The 14,982-nt window shown below is 54.2% G+C and overlaps 1 protein-coding gene across 5 annotated transcripts; it reads right to left on the bottom strand.

Moving 5' to 3' along the window:
- Nucleotides 1-1,187: 1,187 nt before the first annotated feature.
- VAMP7 (vesicle associated membrane protein 7) lies at nt 1,188-14,968 on the bottom strand. Of its 5 annotated transcripts, none has more exons than XM_066202682.1 (8): nt 14,930-14,968; nt 10,297-10,452; nt 8,597-8,654; nt 7,940-8,077; nt 5,727-5,817; nt 5,395-5,462; nt 3,788-3,880; nt 1,188-2,926 (listed from the first exon to the last, which is right to left on the bottom strand). In XM_066202682.1, exons 2-8 carry the CDS (start codon nt 10,440-10,442, stop codon nt 2,858-2,860), a joined length of 663 nt encoding a protein of 220 aa, XP_066058779.1. In that variant the 5' UTR covers nt 10,443-10,452; nt 14,930-14,968; the 3' UTR covers nt 1,188-2,857. The 5 variants fall into 5 exon arrangements, with proteins under 5 accessions (XP_066058779.1, XP_066058780.1, XP_066058782.1 ...); XM_066202683.1 differs by having other exon boundaries at nt 10,297-10,455; nt 14,930-14,967; XM_066202685.1 differs by lacking the exon at nt 14,930-14,968 and adding an exon at nt 14,772-14,923.
- Between the last annotated feature and the right edge of the window lie 14 nt (nt 14,969-14,982).

The following is a 14,982-nucleotide window of genomic DNA, read 5'->3' on the forward strand; positions in this document are numbered from 1 at the left end:
CATGAACGAGGCTTGTCCTGACAGAAAAGAGCTCTGCAAGGATAAACAGGGCTCCAGTAAAGTCTGGTAGGATGCAAGGAGAGATTTACCTTTAATTCCTCAGAGATCAGAAGGACAAGGAGGGTGTTAGTAAATCAGAAATTGAGAGCACTCAGTGGTGTGCCATTTCTGAAACATTCTCACGTGGCCTGAGCGGAACCGAAGCCCGGAAGCAGCACAGGGGAAGTTCCTGCACTGCAGAGATCGCTCGTGGCCCAGGGAAAGGGACAGTTGTGCCCACAGTGCTGTGAGGGGCCCAGGAGTGTTCCTGTGCCACCACCCAGCCCCTCCCAGGCCAGGCTGGCACCAGTAGCAGAGAAGGGGCCCAGGAGGCTCAGCTGGAGCTGCTGCTCCAGCCCTGGCTGTCACACTCTCCCCATAGTGACAAAATTGAGTTTAGAGAGGCTTCTCCCACCTTGATAAAGCTCAGTGGGGTCCCAGCACTGCCCTGTTGATTCTCTCCCCTCATGCAGAACATTCTTTTCTGAGACCTCTCCCTGCTGGCACAGCTGGACCCTGCTGACACTGATCTTCCCAGAGCACTGAAAGGTAAAAGAGCAGCAACATCTGATTGCTCTGTGACTGGAGGGTTCTCCTGCTGCCTTTCCTGTGCCCTGTATGCCAAAGGGGGTTTTCCAGGCACTGCCATTCTCTGCCCACCCGAGTCAAGAGCTGCTGCTCTTTCATGGACATCGAACAGTAGGTAAAAAACAGAAACTTCCTGAGAGAGTCAGATGTTAACTGTTGAAGGCTACATCCCAGTTAAAGCCTCTCAGGCAGGTGTGATTGTCTCCATTTTTTCCAGCCCTGCTGGTTGTAGTCACGCAGACCTGGATGCAGCTCCAGGCTGAGCAGAGCAGCAGGAAGGGGCTGTTCATTTAATTTTATCCTTTCGTTTTTCTGAGCTGTTCTCACACCGAGTGATCTCCCTTCAGCTCCCACTATTCTCTATCATCCCAAGCCCTGGCTGATACCATTAAAATGCAGCTTTGCCTCAAACTGAGATAACGATCAGCAACTCCAGCAATTTCTCCAAGTCCAAGAGGAAATCCAGCTCCCTCATCCCAAAGCGTGAGCCTGCTTCCAAAACCTCCCCCTCCATCAGCACAGAGCATTCCCAAGGTAGGTTTTCCACAAAACTACAGAACTCTGCTTTCTGTACAGGAATTTAATTGAAATCAAGGTCATGGTTTTTTTACACTAATGCCTCAGTGCATCCTTGAGAAGGAAAGATTCTCTTTAAAAATTATTTGTACATAAGACAAGAAATCATCCAAATGAACATGGTAACAGCACGATCCCTAAAACATGCACAGCTGGACCTGGGGCTGCAGGAGCAGGAGCTGCTGGGAGGGGGCTCCAAGCTTTACATTCAGAACAGAAAGAGAAGCAGGTGCCAGTGGCCACTGGCACTTTTTGGATATCAAGATCCAATCACTCTTGGTCAAACTTCAGCCCAGTGGAAGACAAATCCAAAGGAGCTGCTGTTTCTAGGAGAACCCTGGGCCCTGCTGGGAAGCTCCACGGTCAGTCCCACATGGGAAGGAGCAGCAGTGCCACATCCCCACCCCACGAGTGTCACCAGGACATCATGGCACCAGCTTCGTGCTCCAGCTCAGGCACCAAAAGAAGCCTCCCATCCCTTGACTTCCCTGGGCCAAAAGCAGATTCCTTCCCGCCTGAAGGGTGTTTCCATTTTTTCCCTGGGAAAGGAGCCCATCAGCTCCAGGACAGAAGTGGCCCCAGCCCTTGCCCAGCCTCAGCAGCTCCAGCTCCTCAGCCAGGCCTGGCTTGGGATGGAGATGTGCAGCTGGCACAGAAACAGCGCCCCTGAGCCTGCATTTGGTTACCAGCCTTGGGTTTGGTTTGAAATCCTCCCGGAGGAGAACCTTCATCCTCTGGCAGAGCCTTTCTCCCTCAGACCTTGGAGAAAGTCACCAGCCACCAACTCCAACCCTTCTCTGTCCTCCAGTTCCAGTGCACACCTTCCAGGAGAAGCACAAGCAGCAGCTCCCTGACACCTTAGCAAGGCAGATTGGCCCCAAATTCACCATAGCCAGTGCCAGATTTATATTCATTGCAGTCCACCATCCAAAGAAGAGCAGGAGAAATCATCTGTGAGAAAGCAGATCCTGAACCGTGTGCAACCGTCCCCTTTGCTGTGTCCGTTCAGCCACCAGCCCGGGGGAGATGAGGAAGAAGTGAGGATGAAGAGGCAGCCACTGCACACGCTGAGGTGACCCCACACCCTGCTCCTGCCTGCAGGATCACTGCAGGAACAGGGAGATGTGCCCAGCAGCAGCACCTCCACCTGAGAGTGCACAAAGCCCAGAGCCCATTTGCTCCTACCAGGGTGACACCGTGACCTCCCTGTGGTGCAGCACTGGGAGCCACCAGATGCGGCCAGATGTGCAGGAGAGGTGCTCTGGGAACCCAAACCCACCTGCCCCCATTAGTTTGGCTCAGCCCACCCTGAACGTCCTCTCTGGGACAGCTCCATTCCAGCAGGGACAGCCGCAGCCACTCCTGTCCCCACCCAGGGGAAGCCACACGGACACGGGGCCAGCATGCACAGAGCCCTCTGGAGGGGTGGCATTGGGACAGCAAAAGGAACACAAAAATCCTTTCAAGTAATTAACCCAGCCCACTCTTGAGGTCACAGCTGCGGGAGCAGCGACCGGCTGGGTCTGTCTGGGTAAGGCAAAACGTCTCAAGTCCTGGAGGGATGGGAGATGGAAGGTGGCCGTGGTGACGGGCGGGAGTCACTCTGGAGCTTCTTTCTTCACACTCTGCCTCATCTCCTGGTGAGCAGCTCCAGTTACTTCTGCACACAGCTGGGCCAGGCCAGCCCGCCACACACGGCCGACAGGATGATGTACAGGATCACCTGGGGAGGGAAAACGGGGATGCCACAGGGAATGAGGGATTCCCGGCATTCACTGACTGCCACAGCACACACCTGGATGGTCAAAAGCTTGAAGGACCTGTCTAACACTGTGCTGTCCCTCCACACCCCTGCAGCTGAGCACTGTCCCCATGGAGGTGACAAAGCGCTTCCCACCCTGACGCTGCAGTTGCTCCATCCACAGTCCTTACAGCTCGAGGGGAACTGTCACACCAAAAAAAGCCACTTTAGAGTCACAGAACTGGCTCTGAACGCAGCAGCACTGAGGGCTAAAAAGCCACCCCAGCTCAAGCAGGACACCTCAGCTGCTCCTGGGCAAGCAGGGGCAGCTCCTGGACATGGTGCACCCATCTCCTCTCAGAGGGTCACAAAGGTTGGGAAAGACCTCCATGATCATGAGAGTCCTTGAAATCCCACCACATCCACTAAACCATGTCACAAAGTACCACACCCACTCCTTTTCTGAACACCTCCACGGTGACCCCGGCACTGCCCTGGGCCTCATCTCTCTGTCAGGGAAGGAAATTTTCCTAATCCAACCTGAACCCCCCCGATGCAACCTGAGCCCAATTCCCCACTTGCCTGGGAGAAGAGGCCGATCCCCACCTCATCACAACCTCCTTCCAGGTGCTTGTAGAGCCACAAGGTCCCCCCTGCACCACTCCCTGCAGTACTGATGGTCCAGGCCCTTCACCCTCTCCTCACACAAGCCCATCTGGAGTCTCTGGCCCTGGTTCTGCCCTCCTAGGCAGAGCTGGGCACACACAGGTGCCAGGACAGCCACGGGGGTTTGGTGTTCCCAGCCTTTCAGCCTGGCACAGCAGCTCCAGGCTCCACACTTACAATAGACACGATGATGATGACGATGGTGAGCTTGAGGTTCTTCATACACATGGCTCGGGCAAGGTTCCTGCTGGTGGTTTTGAAAGTGACTGACTGCAAGAGGAAACAAGGAAAATCCCAGGATGGATTGCATTGGAAGGGACCTAAAGCTCATCCAGTGCCACCCCTGCCATGGCAGGGACACCTTCCACTGTCCCAGGCTGCTCCCAGCCCCATCCAGCCTGGCCTTGGACACTGCCAGGGATCCAGAGGCAGCCACAGCCTCTCTGGGTAACCTGTTATGAAAAGCTTGTGGTTGTCCCATCCCAAGTGTCCTCTCTGTACCCTGCAATTCCACGCATTCAAAAAAGGGTCTGGGCACCAAATGACCCCACAGACCCCCAGGCTGGGTCAGCGCAGCCGTTCCACACAGAGCTCAGGCAGGATGCACCTGCCCCAGGAAGCAGCCATTCCAGCAGCTCCTTCTGCTGGGCAGCACCAGCTTTTCCTCCAAGCCACCCTCCATGAGGCTGCAGCGGCAGGAACCACATCCCTGGGAGCTGCAGTTCTGCCTTGGAGCCCATTCCCAAGGTGGGGAACGCCAGTCCCGGATCTGCAGGGATGCTCCCTCCTGGGCTGTGGGACATTCCCACTGCAGGATATTCCATCCCTTCATTTCCCTGAGCTTTCCAAAAGCCAGCACTCCCTGGGATGGGTCCTCCATGAGCTCAGCCCAGCTGCTGAAGAATTCCAGTCCCTTTCCCTAAAGCTTTACCTAAGCTTTCAGCCCTGCCACCACCTGAGGGAAGGTTGGAACACCTGGGAGCTCCAGGACTGTTCCCTGCTGGAGGCAGGAAGCTCCAGACAGCTCTGCTGCCCCTCCAAAGCAGGAGGGCTTTGGGACAGCTCAGGGACGTTTGGATCCCCATAGCCCCACACAGGAGCTCCTGGCACTCTCCCAGCCTGAGGATTGGATGCCCCAGGAGCTGGGCACCAAGCCAGGACGCTGCAGAGGAGGATGCTGAGCCAGGGCCAGGGATTCCCAAAGGAAAAACAAAAAGCTTCCAGAGTGCACAGCACTTTGCTAGATAATTCTGCTTTATAATTACATTAATTTGGGTTTTTTTTAGTCTTCACTTCCTCAGAAACACTCCAAGAAGCTCCAGAGTCTTTAAAGATCATTTAGATGCAACAACTCAGCTTTTTTTAATTTAAAATCAGCCACACTTTCCCTGCTGGTATCAGAACAACTCCACTGATGCACATTTTCCAGTTGATTTGCATCCAGCTGTTTTCAGCCCAGCCTGCCAGGGAAGTGTAAATTGTGATTTTATCTCCCCTAACACTGCAGATTATGAGAGGGTTTTCCCCACCTTGGGCACAAGGGATGAGGACAGGGATGTCACCCTTGGCTGGCCAGCTGTGGCACAGGGAGCAGGGGGAAGCTGGATCTTTCCCAGACTGGGATGCAGCTGGGAAACAGCTTGAAGGAGGGGGAAGGATTCCCTGCAGGTCTCGATTCTTCTGTGTCCCTTTAAGTGTCTCCAGGCACTGTCCCCACCTCCCTGCTCCCAGACAAGTAACACAGTAACACAACCTCCCCACTTCCAGGATTTCCCCAGACTCACCGAATCCACGAGATTCTCTGTTTTATCAATCAGCAGCTCCAGCTTCTCGCCTCTTTGTGCCACAAGGTCTGGAGAAAGACAAACATCCAGCTCTGAAGGTGACATTCCAGGGCAAAAAGCTGCTCCCAAGCCACAAGCTCCTGGCTGCAGCTTCCAGCCTCCCTGGGCTAACCAGGGACTCAGGGAACAGCCTCACATCACACAGGCTGCATTTGGGGACTGAATTCTGGACAATTCCACATCTCACCCTCTATTTTGAATGGTCAGACTTGACAGCACCCAAGCCCAAAATCAAAGCAGCAGCAGAGAGCATTTCCCAAGGGAAGCAGTACCTATATTCCGGACCATGATCCCTTTGAGTTCATCGATCTGGGCTTGTGTCTCTGCCACCTGGTCTGGGCCCTTGCTCTCCGAGTGGTATTTCTGCAACAGAGAACAGGCAGGGAAACAGGACCCTCAAAAACCAGGATCCAGTGAAAACAGCAGCCTCGAGAAGCCAACAGTTTGGGAATGCCACACCAGATGCTGAAGGTGGCCGGTTTGAGTGGCCTGACTGCTCTTTCCACAGGGATGGAGCAGCCAGGAGCCAGCCCATGTCCCAGAGCCAACCCAGAGGATCTCCCTGTCACCTCCTGGGCACAGCTGAGCCCTCACCGACAGCTTTGCTGCTTCCAGCCCCTCTGGTGTGTTATCCTGAGCACCATTCCTGTCATCCCTCCCCCTCCATTCCCTTCACAAGTGACAGGGACTTCTCTCAGTCTGTTCCCCCCCATTTGGGGATCCCAGGGATCCTTTGGGGGCTGCACAGCTCGGCGTGGCTCAGAGCAGCACAAACCAACACCAGGTTAAAGGAGCCTGGGTGTTTGCAGAATCCCAGGCCCAGTCAGCATCAGGGAACTGGGCTCTGCTATCCCTGCATGGATTTTAAGCCACTGTTCACATCACGACAGCTCTGCTCCATAACCACCCACGTGGCTGCTTAAATCCCAATTTTCTTCTGGGTAAGGGTTCAATTTCTGACAGTACAGGCAGCCAGAGTCTGACACTGCCACCCCCACCTGGGCAGTCACAACTCATGATGACGGAGCCAAATCCAGCAGCTCCTCCACCTTCTCCTCAGGGGGAGATTCCCAGGAGGTTTCAGACTGGCCACTGGTTTTACTAGAAGCACAGCCTCCCTCTCCAGGATTATCTGAGTGCTGCACTTGAGCTGGGGCTGGATCTCTGCCTCCCCCTCAGCCTCACACAGGAACCTCCTGGAGAACATCCCTGCTCCTGCACCCCTCACATCCCAGGGGATCAGGGGAGGGAAGGGCTCTGCCAGCACTGAACTCCCCTCAGCCGACCCCAGCAATGTGGAAAAGCTCAGGCAGGCAGCTCCTCCTGTGCTAAGGGAGATGGAGAGGCTGGGATTTTAGAGGAATACCAGCCCCATGGCTCCAAAGACAGCCTGGCTTTTCTGATAAGGCAATTCCAGCTTATTCCCACCCAGAACGGCTTAAAAAGTGATGAGTCAGCACTTTGGGTAGTTTCAGTCCCCACATTTCAAAGCCTGGTGGAGAGGAAAAACTCCTTCCTCACCCCTAGGAAATTAATCCCATTTATTATGCACTGGCATTGTTATTCCTCGCTCTGGAGTAACTGTGGAAGCCACGGAGCAGCTCCTGGAATGAACTCCCATGACTCTCCCTGCTCCAAACCACCTGCACAGCCCCAAATCCCAGTGCAAACTTCAGGCAGGAACAGCACAAGTGCAAATCCTCCCTCAGAGCCCTGGCCTCACCCTGCACCCACCACGCAACCAGCAGAGCTGGGACTGGTCCAGAATTCCTACACCGGGGAGAGTTTTGCTGTTGCCACCAAGGGCCCCTCCTCCTGCAGCTGTGACACCCCCAAACCTGGCCCCTTCCCTGGGACAAGCAGCAGCAGAGCCAAGCCCTCCCTGGAGAACAGCCCCAGCAGAGCCCTGAGAGCCTCCCACCCCACAGGGTGGGTGATGTCTTCAGTTTCAACTCTCATATTTCTCAGACCCTGCACTGCCTTAGTGTGTGACCCTGAACTTCACATAAAGTGTCAGCCAGCTCTCCTCACAGTTCAGTCAGACACAACAATCCTTTTCCAGCCCCAGAACCAAGGACACTGTTGCAGCTTCAGGCCCGAGAAGTATTAACGATGGTGAACTGAGGAGAGCAAACTGTGAGGATGGCACTTCGTTACCTGAAGCTGTAATGGGACAATTAGCCCCAATATGTAAATGGACCAAAACCTATAGAAGTGTAAAAACTCATGACCTCTGGTCCACCTTGGGTGTAGCCTTGGCCAGGCTCTTGTACTGCCCACGGTGGATCCTTGGAAGGCCTTTGAATAAATCCCTGCTTTATTCCTTTAACGCTGTCAGGTCAGCCTCTGGAGCCACCATGGGGACAGCCCTAAAGCCACCATTCCCAGGACACCTTGTCTTTAATCCAAGGGACATCCCAAACCCTCCCGAAAGCCCACCCAAGGAGGACTCCTGGGCTGGCCAGGCTGTGGTGGGGCCCCTCACCAGCTGTGCAGCCAGCACGGAGGAGAACTCGCTGTTCATGGCGTAGGGCAGGGCGGTCTGGGCCCGCGAGCCGTACGTGGTCTGGAAACGCTTCTTGATCTCGTTCAGGAACGTGAAGGCTCTGGAGCGCTCAAAGTCCTGCGAGCAGAGAGCAGGGAAGGGCAGCAACAACAGCCTGCCAGGCCTGCAGGGGCCTGCAGCTCCCAGCTCCGACTGGCCTGGCTGGCTGGGACACGGTGACGCGGCCAGGGCTGTGCCAGCTCCGCTCCTGCGCTGACAGGGAGGATTTCCTTCAGCACTTCCAGAATTCAGGAGCACCAGGCAAGTCCCACTGGCAACTGGAATGGTCTCTGCACCACCAACCCACTGCACTGAGAGAGAAACTGGGCACAGCAGGAACTTCACCCTGAAACTCACAATCCACAGGACTGCAAGGTCTCTCCCACGGCAGGGGCTGGAATGGGATGATTTTGAAGGTCACTCCCAACCCAAACCATCCCACAACTCTGATTTGAGCTGAGTTCAAAGCTGTAACAGAGGTTACAGTGGGAGAAAAGGCACCTCAAAGCAGCCCTCACTAATAACTGCAATATGGAAACCAAAATCCCCAAATTTCCCAGGGCCTGCCTGGGCTGTAGCTGTGTCCCCAATACTCACATCATCTGTGATGCACAGGTAAATGATCCTGTCCTGGCAGATGTAATGGAACAGGTAACTGCAGGGAATTGAAAGGAAGAAACAAAACATTATTGGAAGCTGCCACATTTCCAGAATTTCGTCTTCCAGAAGCCACTGCTGCCTGTGGTGCCTTTGGGGGCTGGCAAGAGAAAATCCCAGTTATTCTACAGAGCTGGCACAGACAAACACGTCCCAAGTAAATGTCCAAGGAATGACAAGAAAGTGAGGCTGAGAGCTCAGGCCTCTGACCTGAAGGTCTGTTCCCACAGAAAAGGTCAAAAACCCTTGCACATCCACAGCTCTCCTGGAAGGAGTGAGGTGAAACTTGTCTGGTACCACCCTGCAGACTCCTCAGAGAGTCCAAGAGGGATCCCAACAGCAGAGAGAGAGAGAAACCAAAGAATTCCTGATGCCAGAGGGCTGCCTTGCCTTGGACATCTATACAAAAGACACAGAAGTTCTTCTTAAAAACAAAAGGAACTCATTAAACGAATTTAAGGAGTTCAAAATAACTCAAGTTTTTCCCATTTCAGAACAGGATAAACTACCCTGGACAGAATCCAGGGAGTTTTTCAGCCTACAGGCTGGGAGCCTGGCGAGGCAGAGGATCCCTGGGAGGCTCCAGACAGGAGGAACAACTCCAAGTGCTCATCGAGCTTCACAGCTCCCACATTGTGCCCAGTTACCTCTAAAAATGCACCAGAGCACTCCTCAAACTTAACTCTTCAGCTGGTTGAACAGCACTCAAGGCAAAGCTATTTCCCTTCACTTAAATGAGTAACTAAAAAGATTAAAATTTATCCTTAAAATTCCAGCAGGAGAGAAGAGCTGCGGCATCCAAGGTGTGCCAGACTCCAGAGCAGGCACTGCCTCCAAAACATCTCCCACAGAGACTGGCTGTGCTCCCGAGGATGTGGGAAGCCCAGCCCAGTTCTCATCTCCTGCATCCTCAGAACAGCTCTGACACCAGCTTGGGCACCAGAGAGGATCCAGCCGTGCTGCCAATTCGGAAAACGTGGAATGGGCTCCAAAAAAAAAAAAAAGGAGCTGGAATGGGCTCCAACACCTCTAAATTTGGGATTTCCACAGCTGTTTTAGTTTGTTCCCATTGACTCACCCACTTCCCACGTGCAGGAAGTACCAGGCGATGAAGCATCTACTCCCTGTCCTACCAACACTGACCAAGGGTTCAGAGAGCTGGAAAAATCCTGGGAAAAATCCCCCTGTCCTGCAGACTAGATCTGGGGCAGCTCAGAGCAACTCCATGTGATCTGTGAGCACAGCTTGTCTCAAAGGCTCCAGGATCCACAGGCAACCCAAGAAGGGTGACAGTTTTACCTAAAGCCATGTTCAAGACTCAGAAAATCCAGGGGAAGCTTCCAGAAGACGGACTCCAAAGCTGGGCACCCTCCGGCTCACTTTGGAGTTGTGTAAAAATGGAAAATTTGATTTTGTATCAACTGCCTTGTGCTGCTGCTGGAGCTGGAGTCAAATCCTGGTTCTGCTGCTAAGTTCTGGGGGACAGGAGCAGCTCCTGAGCCGGTGGCATGTTCCATCAAATGGGAATTTGGATGGGAAAAAACTGCAAAATCACAGGAAAACCCCCAAACACATCTAGTTTCTTGCTGTCCTCATGCATCCCCACAAGTTCCCCAGACCCAGGGAGAGGGGTTACTCACTTGCCATGGGAATAGGTCAGTTTGTTGTTCTCGGATGGGATTTTGGCCAGGATCTGCTCGGTCACCTCCAGGAAGTTCCCTCCACACCAGGCGTGTTTGGCCAGGATGGTGGTGCCCCTCGCCACGACAGCAAACAGGATGGCCATGGCTGCTCTCCTGCTGGGGACAAAACAGGGCTGGGATCAGGAGCTGGCCACCGGCAGGGGGGCACAGGGCCCTGCACAGTGTCCCCTGGCACAGGGACCAGGACGTGGCCAGGACACCACGACCACAAAGTTCTCTCAACCGTTCAGTTTCTGCTCATGACGACACAAAACCCTCCAGGAAAAGAGATTTTTATCACCTCTGTTGCCCTGTGAGGGTGGCAAAGCTCAGGCTGTCCTGAGCAGCTGTGGCTGCCCCCGGATCCCTGGAAGTGTCCAAGGCCAGGCTGGATGAGGCTTGGAGCCACCAGGGATAGCAGAAGGTGTCGGGAGTTGGAACTGGATGAGCTTTAAGCTCCCTTCCAACCCAAACCACTGTGGGATTCCCTTAGTCTCCAGAGCTGGAAAAACAGCCCTGCTGCCACAGAAAGGGACACTCATAATCAGCTCAAGTATCAGCACAGTAATCTACAGCCAGAGCCAGATCTAACGAGGGAGCACATGTCAGAGCCCAGCTGGGACAGCTGCCCTGCTCATCCTGCACATCCATAAGCCTCTTTTCTGCTTAGGAAGGACTTAGGACGACTTTGGACCCTGCAAAACCCAAAAATCTCATTTTTCATTCTGCACTTAGGCCCTACTTATTACCTGCTCTATTCTGTGCCTCAACAGATCTGGCAAGATCACAGACCTATCTCAAATCCCCCAGGAGACCTCTCTGGGAACAGCCACAGAGCAGGAGTGGTGGCTGACGTTCTGGATCCAGACTTTCCATCCCCCTGGCACTGCCTGGTGAGAATTACGGATCTCTCCTGGGTTACCGAGGCTGTGAAGGGAGATCCAACCACCAGCCCAGCAGGGCTCACCTGGGCAGGCTGAGCTCCACAGATCCAGGCTTGGCCAGCACCCATCAGGGCATCTCCAAACCTCCCACAGCTCTGAGCCCAGCATTGGAGGGGAAAAGGACAAAGTCATGGATTTATTCACAGGACAGACTCCACACAACCACCTCGGAGCACTGCCAAGGGGAACAGAACCATGGAAGGGACCTCAAGACCATCCCCATGGCAGGGACACTTTCCACTACTCCAGGGTGCTCCCAGCCCCATCCAACCTGGCCTTGGACACTGCCAGGGATCCAGGGGCAGCCACAGCTGCTCTGGCTGCTGGGGTTGCCCTTCCCTCTGCCGTGAGCAGCACTTCATGTGACTTATCCAAGGTTTAGTTTTCTTTCATCCTCATAAACTTGCTGGGTTTGGCTTCTGCCTTGGCTGCTCTTCAGGTGGAGGAGCTGGATCCTGCAGGAAGTTTCCAAGGAATTGCTGATTCCTTTATGTTTTAGCCCTGAGTAATCTCTCTCCTTTGGCTCATTTTCAGGCTGAAATGTTCCTGTCGTGAATAACATTGTGACTAAGCCCAGGGAATTCACTGCACCCTCCTGTCCCTCCAGAGCCACTGACACAGGCTTTGGCCAGCCCAGGGCTGCCCCAGGCCCAGGGAGCAACAGCAGGGCACAGCCTGCAATCACAAACACCACGAAGCCTCTGGAGTAATCAGGTGAGCGTCCAGCACCAGGAAAGCACTGTCTGCTCCTGCAGTCACCCAGGAGCTTTCTGTACCAGAAAACACATCTGCCACAACCAGCTGAAACCCGGGGTACAGAGCCCCCACACACAGACACCCCAGTTCCCTGAGAAGAACAAATGCAGCTCCGAACTGAGGATTGTAAAGTGGTTTAGGCAACTCCTCCAAATCTCTGTTCTTTCAATATCGGATATTGGTGGAACTGACATCCCTGAGGTGACACTCGCTGGCACTGCAGGATCCCACAGTCCTCAATTCCCTGAGCTCATTGCTCCTACCTCCCTGGATTCACAGTCCTGATTCCCCAAATTCCTGCCCTCACAGTTCTCAGGACACAGGAGCCCTGTGCTCTGCAGTAACACCAGCCCCAGCTCAGAGCAGAATGAAGGGTTCAGCGAAGTAAAAGAGATTAACGAGGAGCATTTTTCTCCCTGAGCAGCCCCGTACCAGCCGTGTGTTACTCCTGTTAGAACACAAATCTGTTAAACTGCTACAGAACGTCCTTCCTCAGCAGTTACAGGAGTCAGGAAGGAAATCCCTTTAAATCAACCCCTCTGCAGAGCTTTCTTCCATCTAAACTTACAATATTACACAGCTGGAAGCAGCCAAGATCAAACCTTCCAAAAACACGCTGCAAGATGCACGAGCTGCCCTACGAGGTCCCTCTAGGGATTTAACTGAAGGATCCTAGAAAAACAGAAGGGTTTGGGTTGAGAGGGACCTCAAAGCCCACCCAGTGCCACCCCTGCCACGGGCAGGAACACATTCCACAATCCCAGGGTGCTCCCAGCCCCATCCAGCCAGCCCTGGGACACTTCCAGGGATCCAGGGGCAGCCACAGCTGCTCAGTGCACCCTGTGCCAGGGCCTGCCCGCCCTCACAGGGAGGAATTCCTTCCCAATACAAGGCATTGGGAAAAAGGCACAGGAAAACCTCTTAAGGAACATCAGAAACACAGGCTCAGTCTCCAGCAGGATGTTTAAAACTCCTGTAAGGATGATTTACTGTTTCCCAGCCACCCTTTTGGCCCAGAAGATTCCCAGCGCAGTGCCAGTGAGCCATAGAAGGTCCCTGCCTGCACTTCCTGAAATCCTCTTACAGAAAGCAAAGGGCACCGCGCTGCTGTTTAAGCAGGGAACAAGGGGAGGTGTTGCAACCCAGTGAGTTGCAAACTGGTGGAACAAAGAGATCGTTAGTGCAGGATGAGCTCAGCAGAAAGCAGCCCAGGCTTCCCTCTAACCTCTGCTGGGCAGCTGGAAAAATCATTATTCCATTACAGAATAATCCACCGCGAAGCTGTGGGGATCTCCTGTTCGTTTTGAGCCTGAGGATCACGACATTTGTGCTCCAACTTATCCCAAGTTCAGCTCCCCTTCTGCACACAGAGTTTACTTCACTGCATCACTAGGGAAACAAATCACCAAGGAAATCAATCCACGTGGTCTTCCAGCCCCATCACCTTTCCTGGAAGCAGCACTGCAGGGTTTGGAGGGGGGTAAGGACACAACACAACAGTGACTGAGGAAACAGCTCTCTAAAAAAGGGAACACGTGCAGCCCAAAGCACGGAATCAGGGAATTGTTTAGGTTGGAAAAGCCCTCCAAGAACACCGAGCACAACCATTCCCCAGCACTGCCAAGGCCACCCTAACCCACGTTCCCACACGGCTTTTAATTCCCTCCAGGGATGGGCACTCCAGCACAGCCCCGGGCAGCTGTGCCAGGGCTGACAGCCCCTTCCAGGTCAGAATGTTCCCAACATCCACCCAAACCTCCCCGGCACCGCTCCATCCTGTCATCCCGTCGCTATTCCCTGGGAGCAGCGCCTGACCTCCTCCAGCCCACCCCACACCCCCCGCCACTACACCTGCGATTAATTAATTCACTAATTGAGCCGTGCAGTGCTACATCCGCGACCACCCACACCAATAACACACCAGTAACACGCTGTTAATACATGGCCAACACCCCAGGAACACACTAATAACATCCCAAAAACATGCCCGTAACACCCCCCTGATAACCAGACCGGTAATATACAAATAACACCCCAGTAACACCTCAACCTCAATGACACCCCAGTAACGCCCCAGTAACACGGCGATAAGACACCAGTAACATCAATAATTCACCAGCAACACACTAAAACACCCCAGTAACACCTCAACAACACCCCAGTGACACAGCAGTAACACCCCCAGTAACACGGCAATAACACGCCAGTAACATACTAATAACACCCCAGTAACACCCCAGTAACACGGCAATAATACCCCATTTAACCCAGCCAGAACACCCCAGTAACACACCAATAATACCCCATTTAACACACCGATAACACCCCAGTAACTCCCCAGTAACACGGCAATAAAACACCAGTAACATCAATAACGCACCAGAAATACACCAATAACACACCCGTAACACGGCAATAACAGGCCAGTAACACACTAATAACACCCCAGTAACACCTCAACAACACCCCAGTAACACGGCAATAACATCCCCAGTAACACGGCAATAATACCCCATTGAACCCAGCCAGAACACCCCAGTAACACCCCATTGAACCCAGCCAGAACACCCCAGTAACACGGCAATAACACCCCATTTAACGCAGCCAGAACACCCCAGTAACACGGCAATAACACCCCATTTAACGCAGCCAGAACACCCCAGTAACACGGCAATAACACCCCATTGAACCCAGCCAGAACACCCCAGTAACACCGCGGTAGCCGCCGGTCACCCCGCAGTGTCGCCGCTGTGTCGCCGCTCGCGGGGCCGAGCGCGGCCTCCCCCCTCCCCAGGCAGCGCCCGCCGGCCGCGGGGCCGGGGCTGTGTGCCAAGGGCGGCCCCCTCACGCCCCAGCCCCCGGCCCGGCCCGGCCCGGCCCCGCGGGCTCACCGGCGCTCCCGGGCCCCGCTGCGGCCCCGCCCGGCCCGGCCCGGCCCGGCGCC

Source organism: Chamaea fasciata, unplaced genomic scaffold, assembly GCF_029207755.1.
Source record: "Chamaea fasciata isolate MVZ Bird 193981 ecotype frontalis unplaced genomic scaffold, bChaFas1.0.hap1 SCAF_22, whole genome shotgun sequence".
In the NCBI taxonomy this organism is placed as follows: domain Eukaryota; kingdom Metazoa; phylum Chordata; class Aves; order Passeriformes; family Sylviidae; genus Chamaea; species Chamaea fasciata.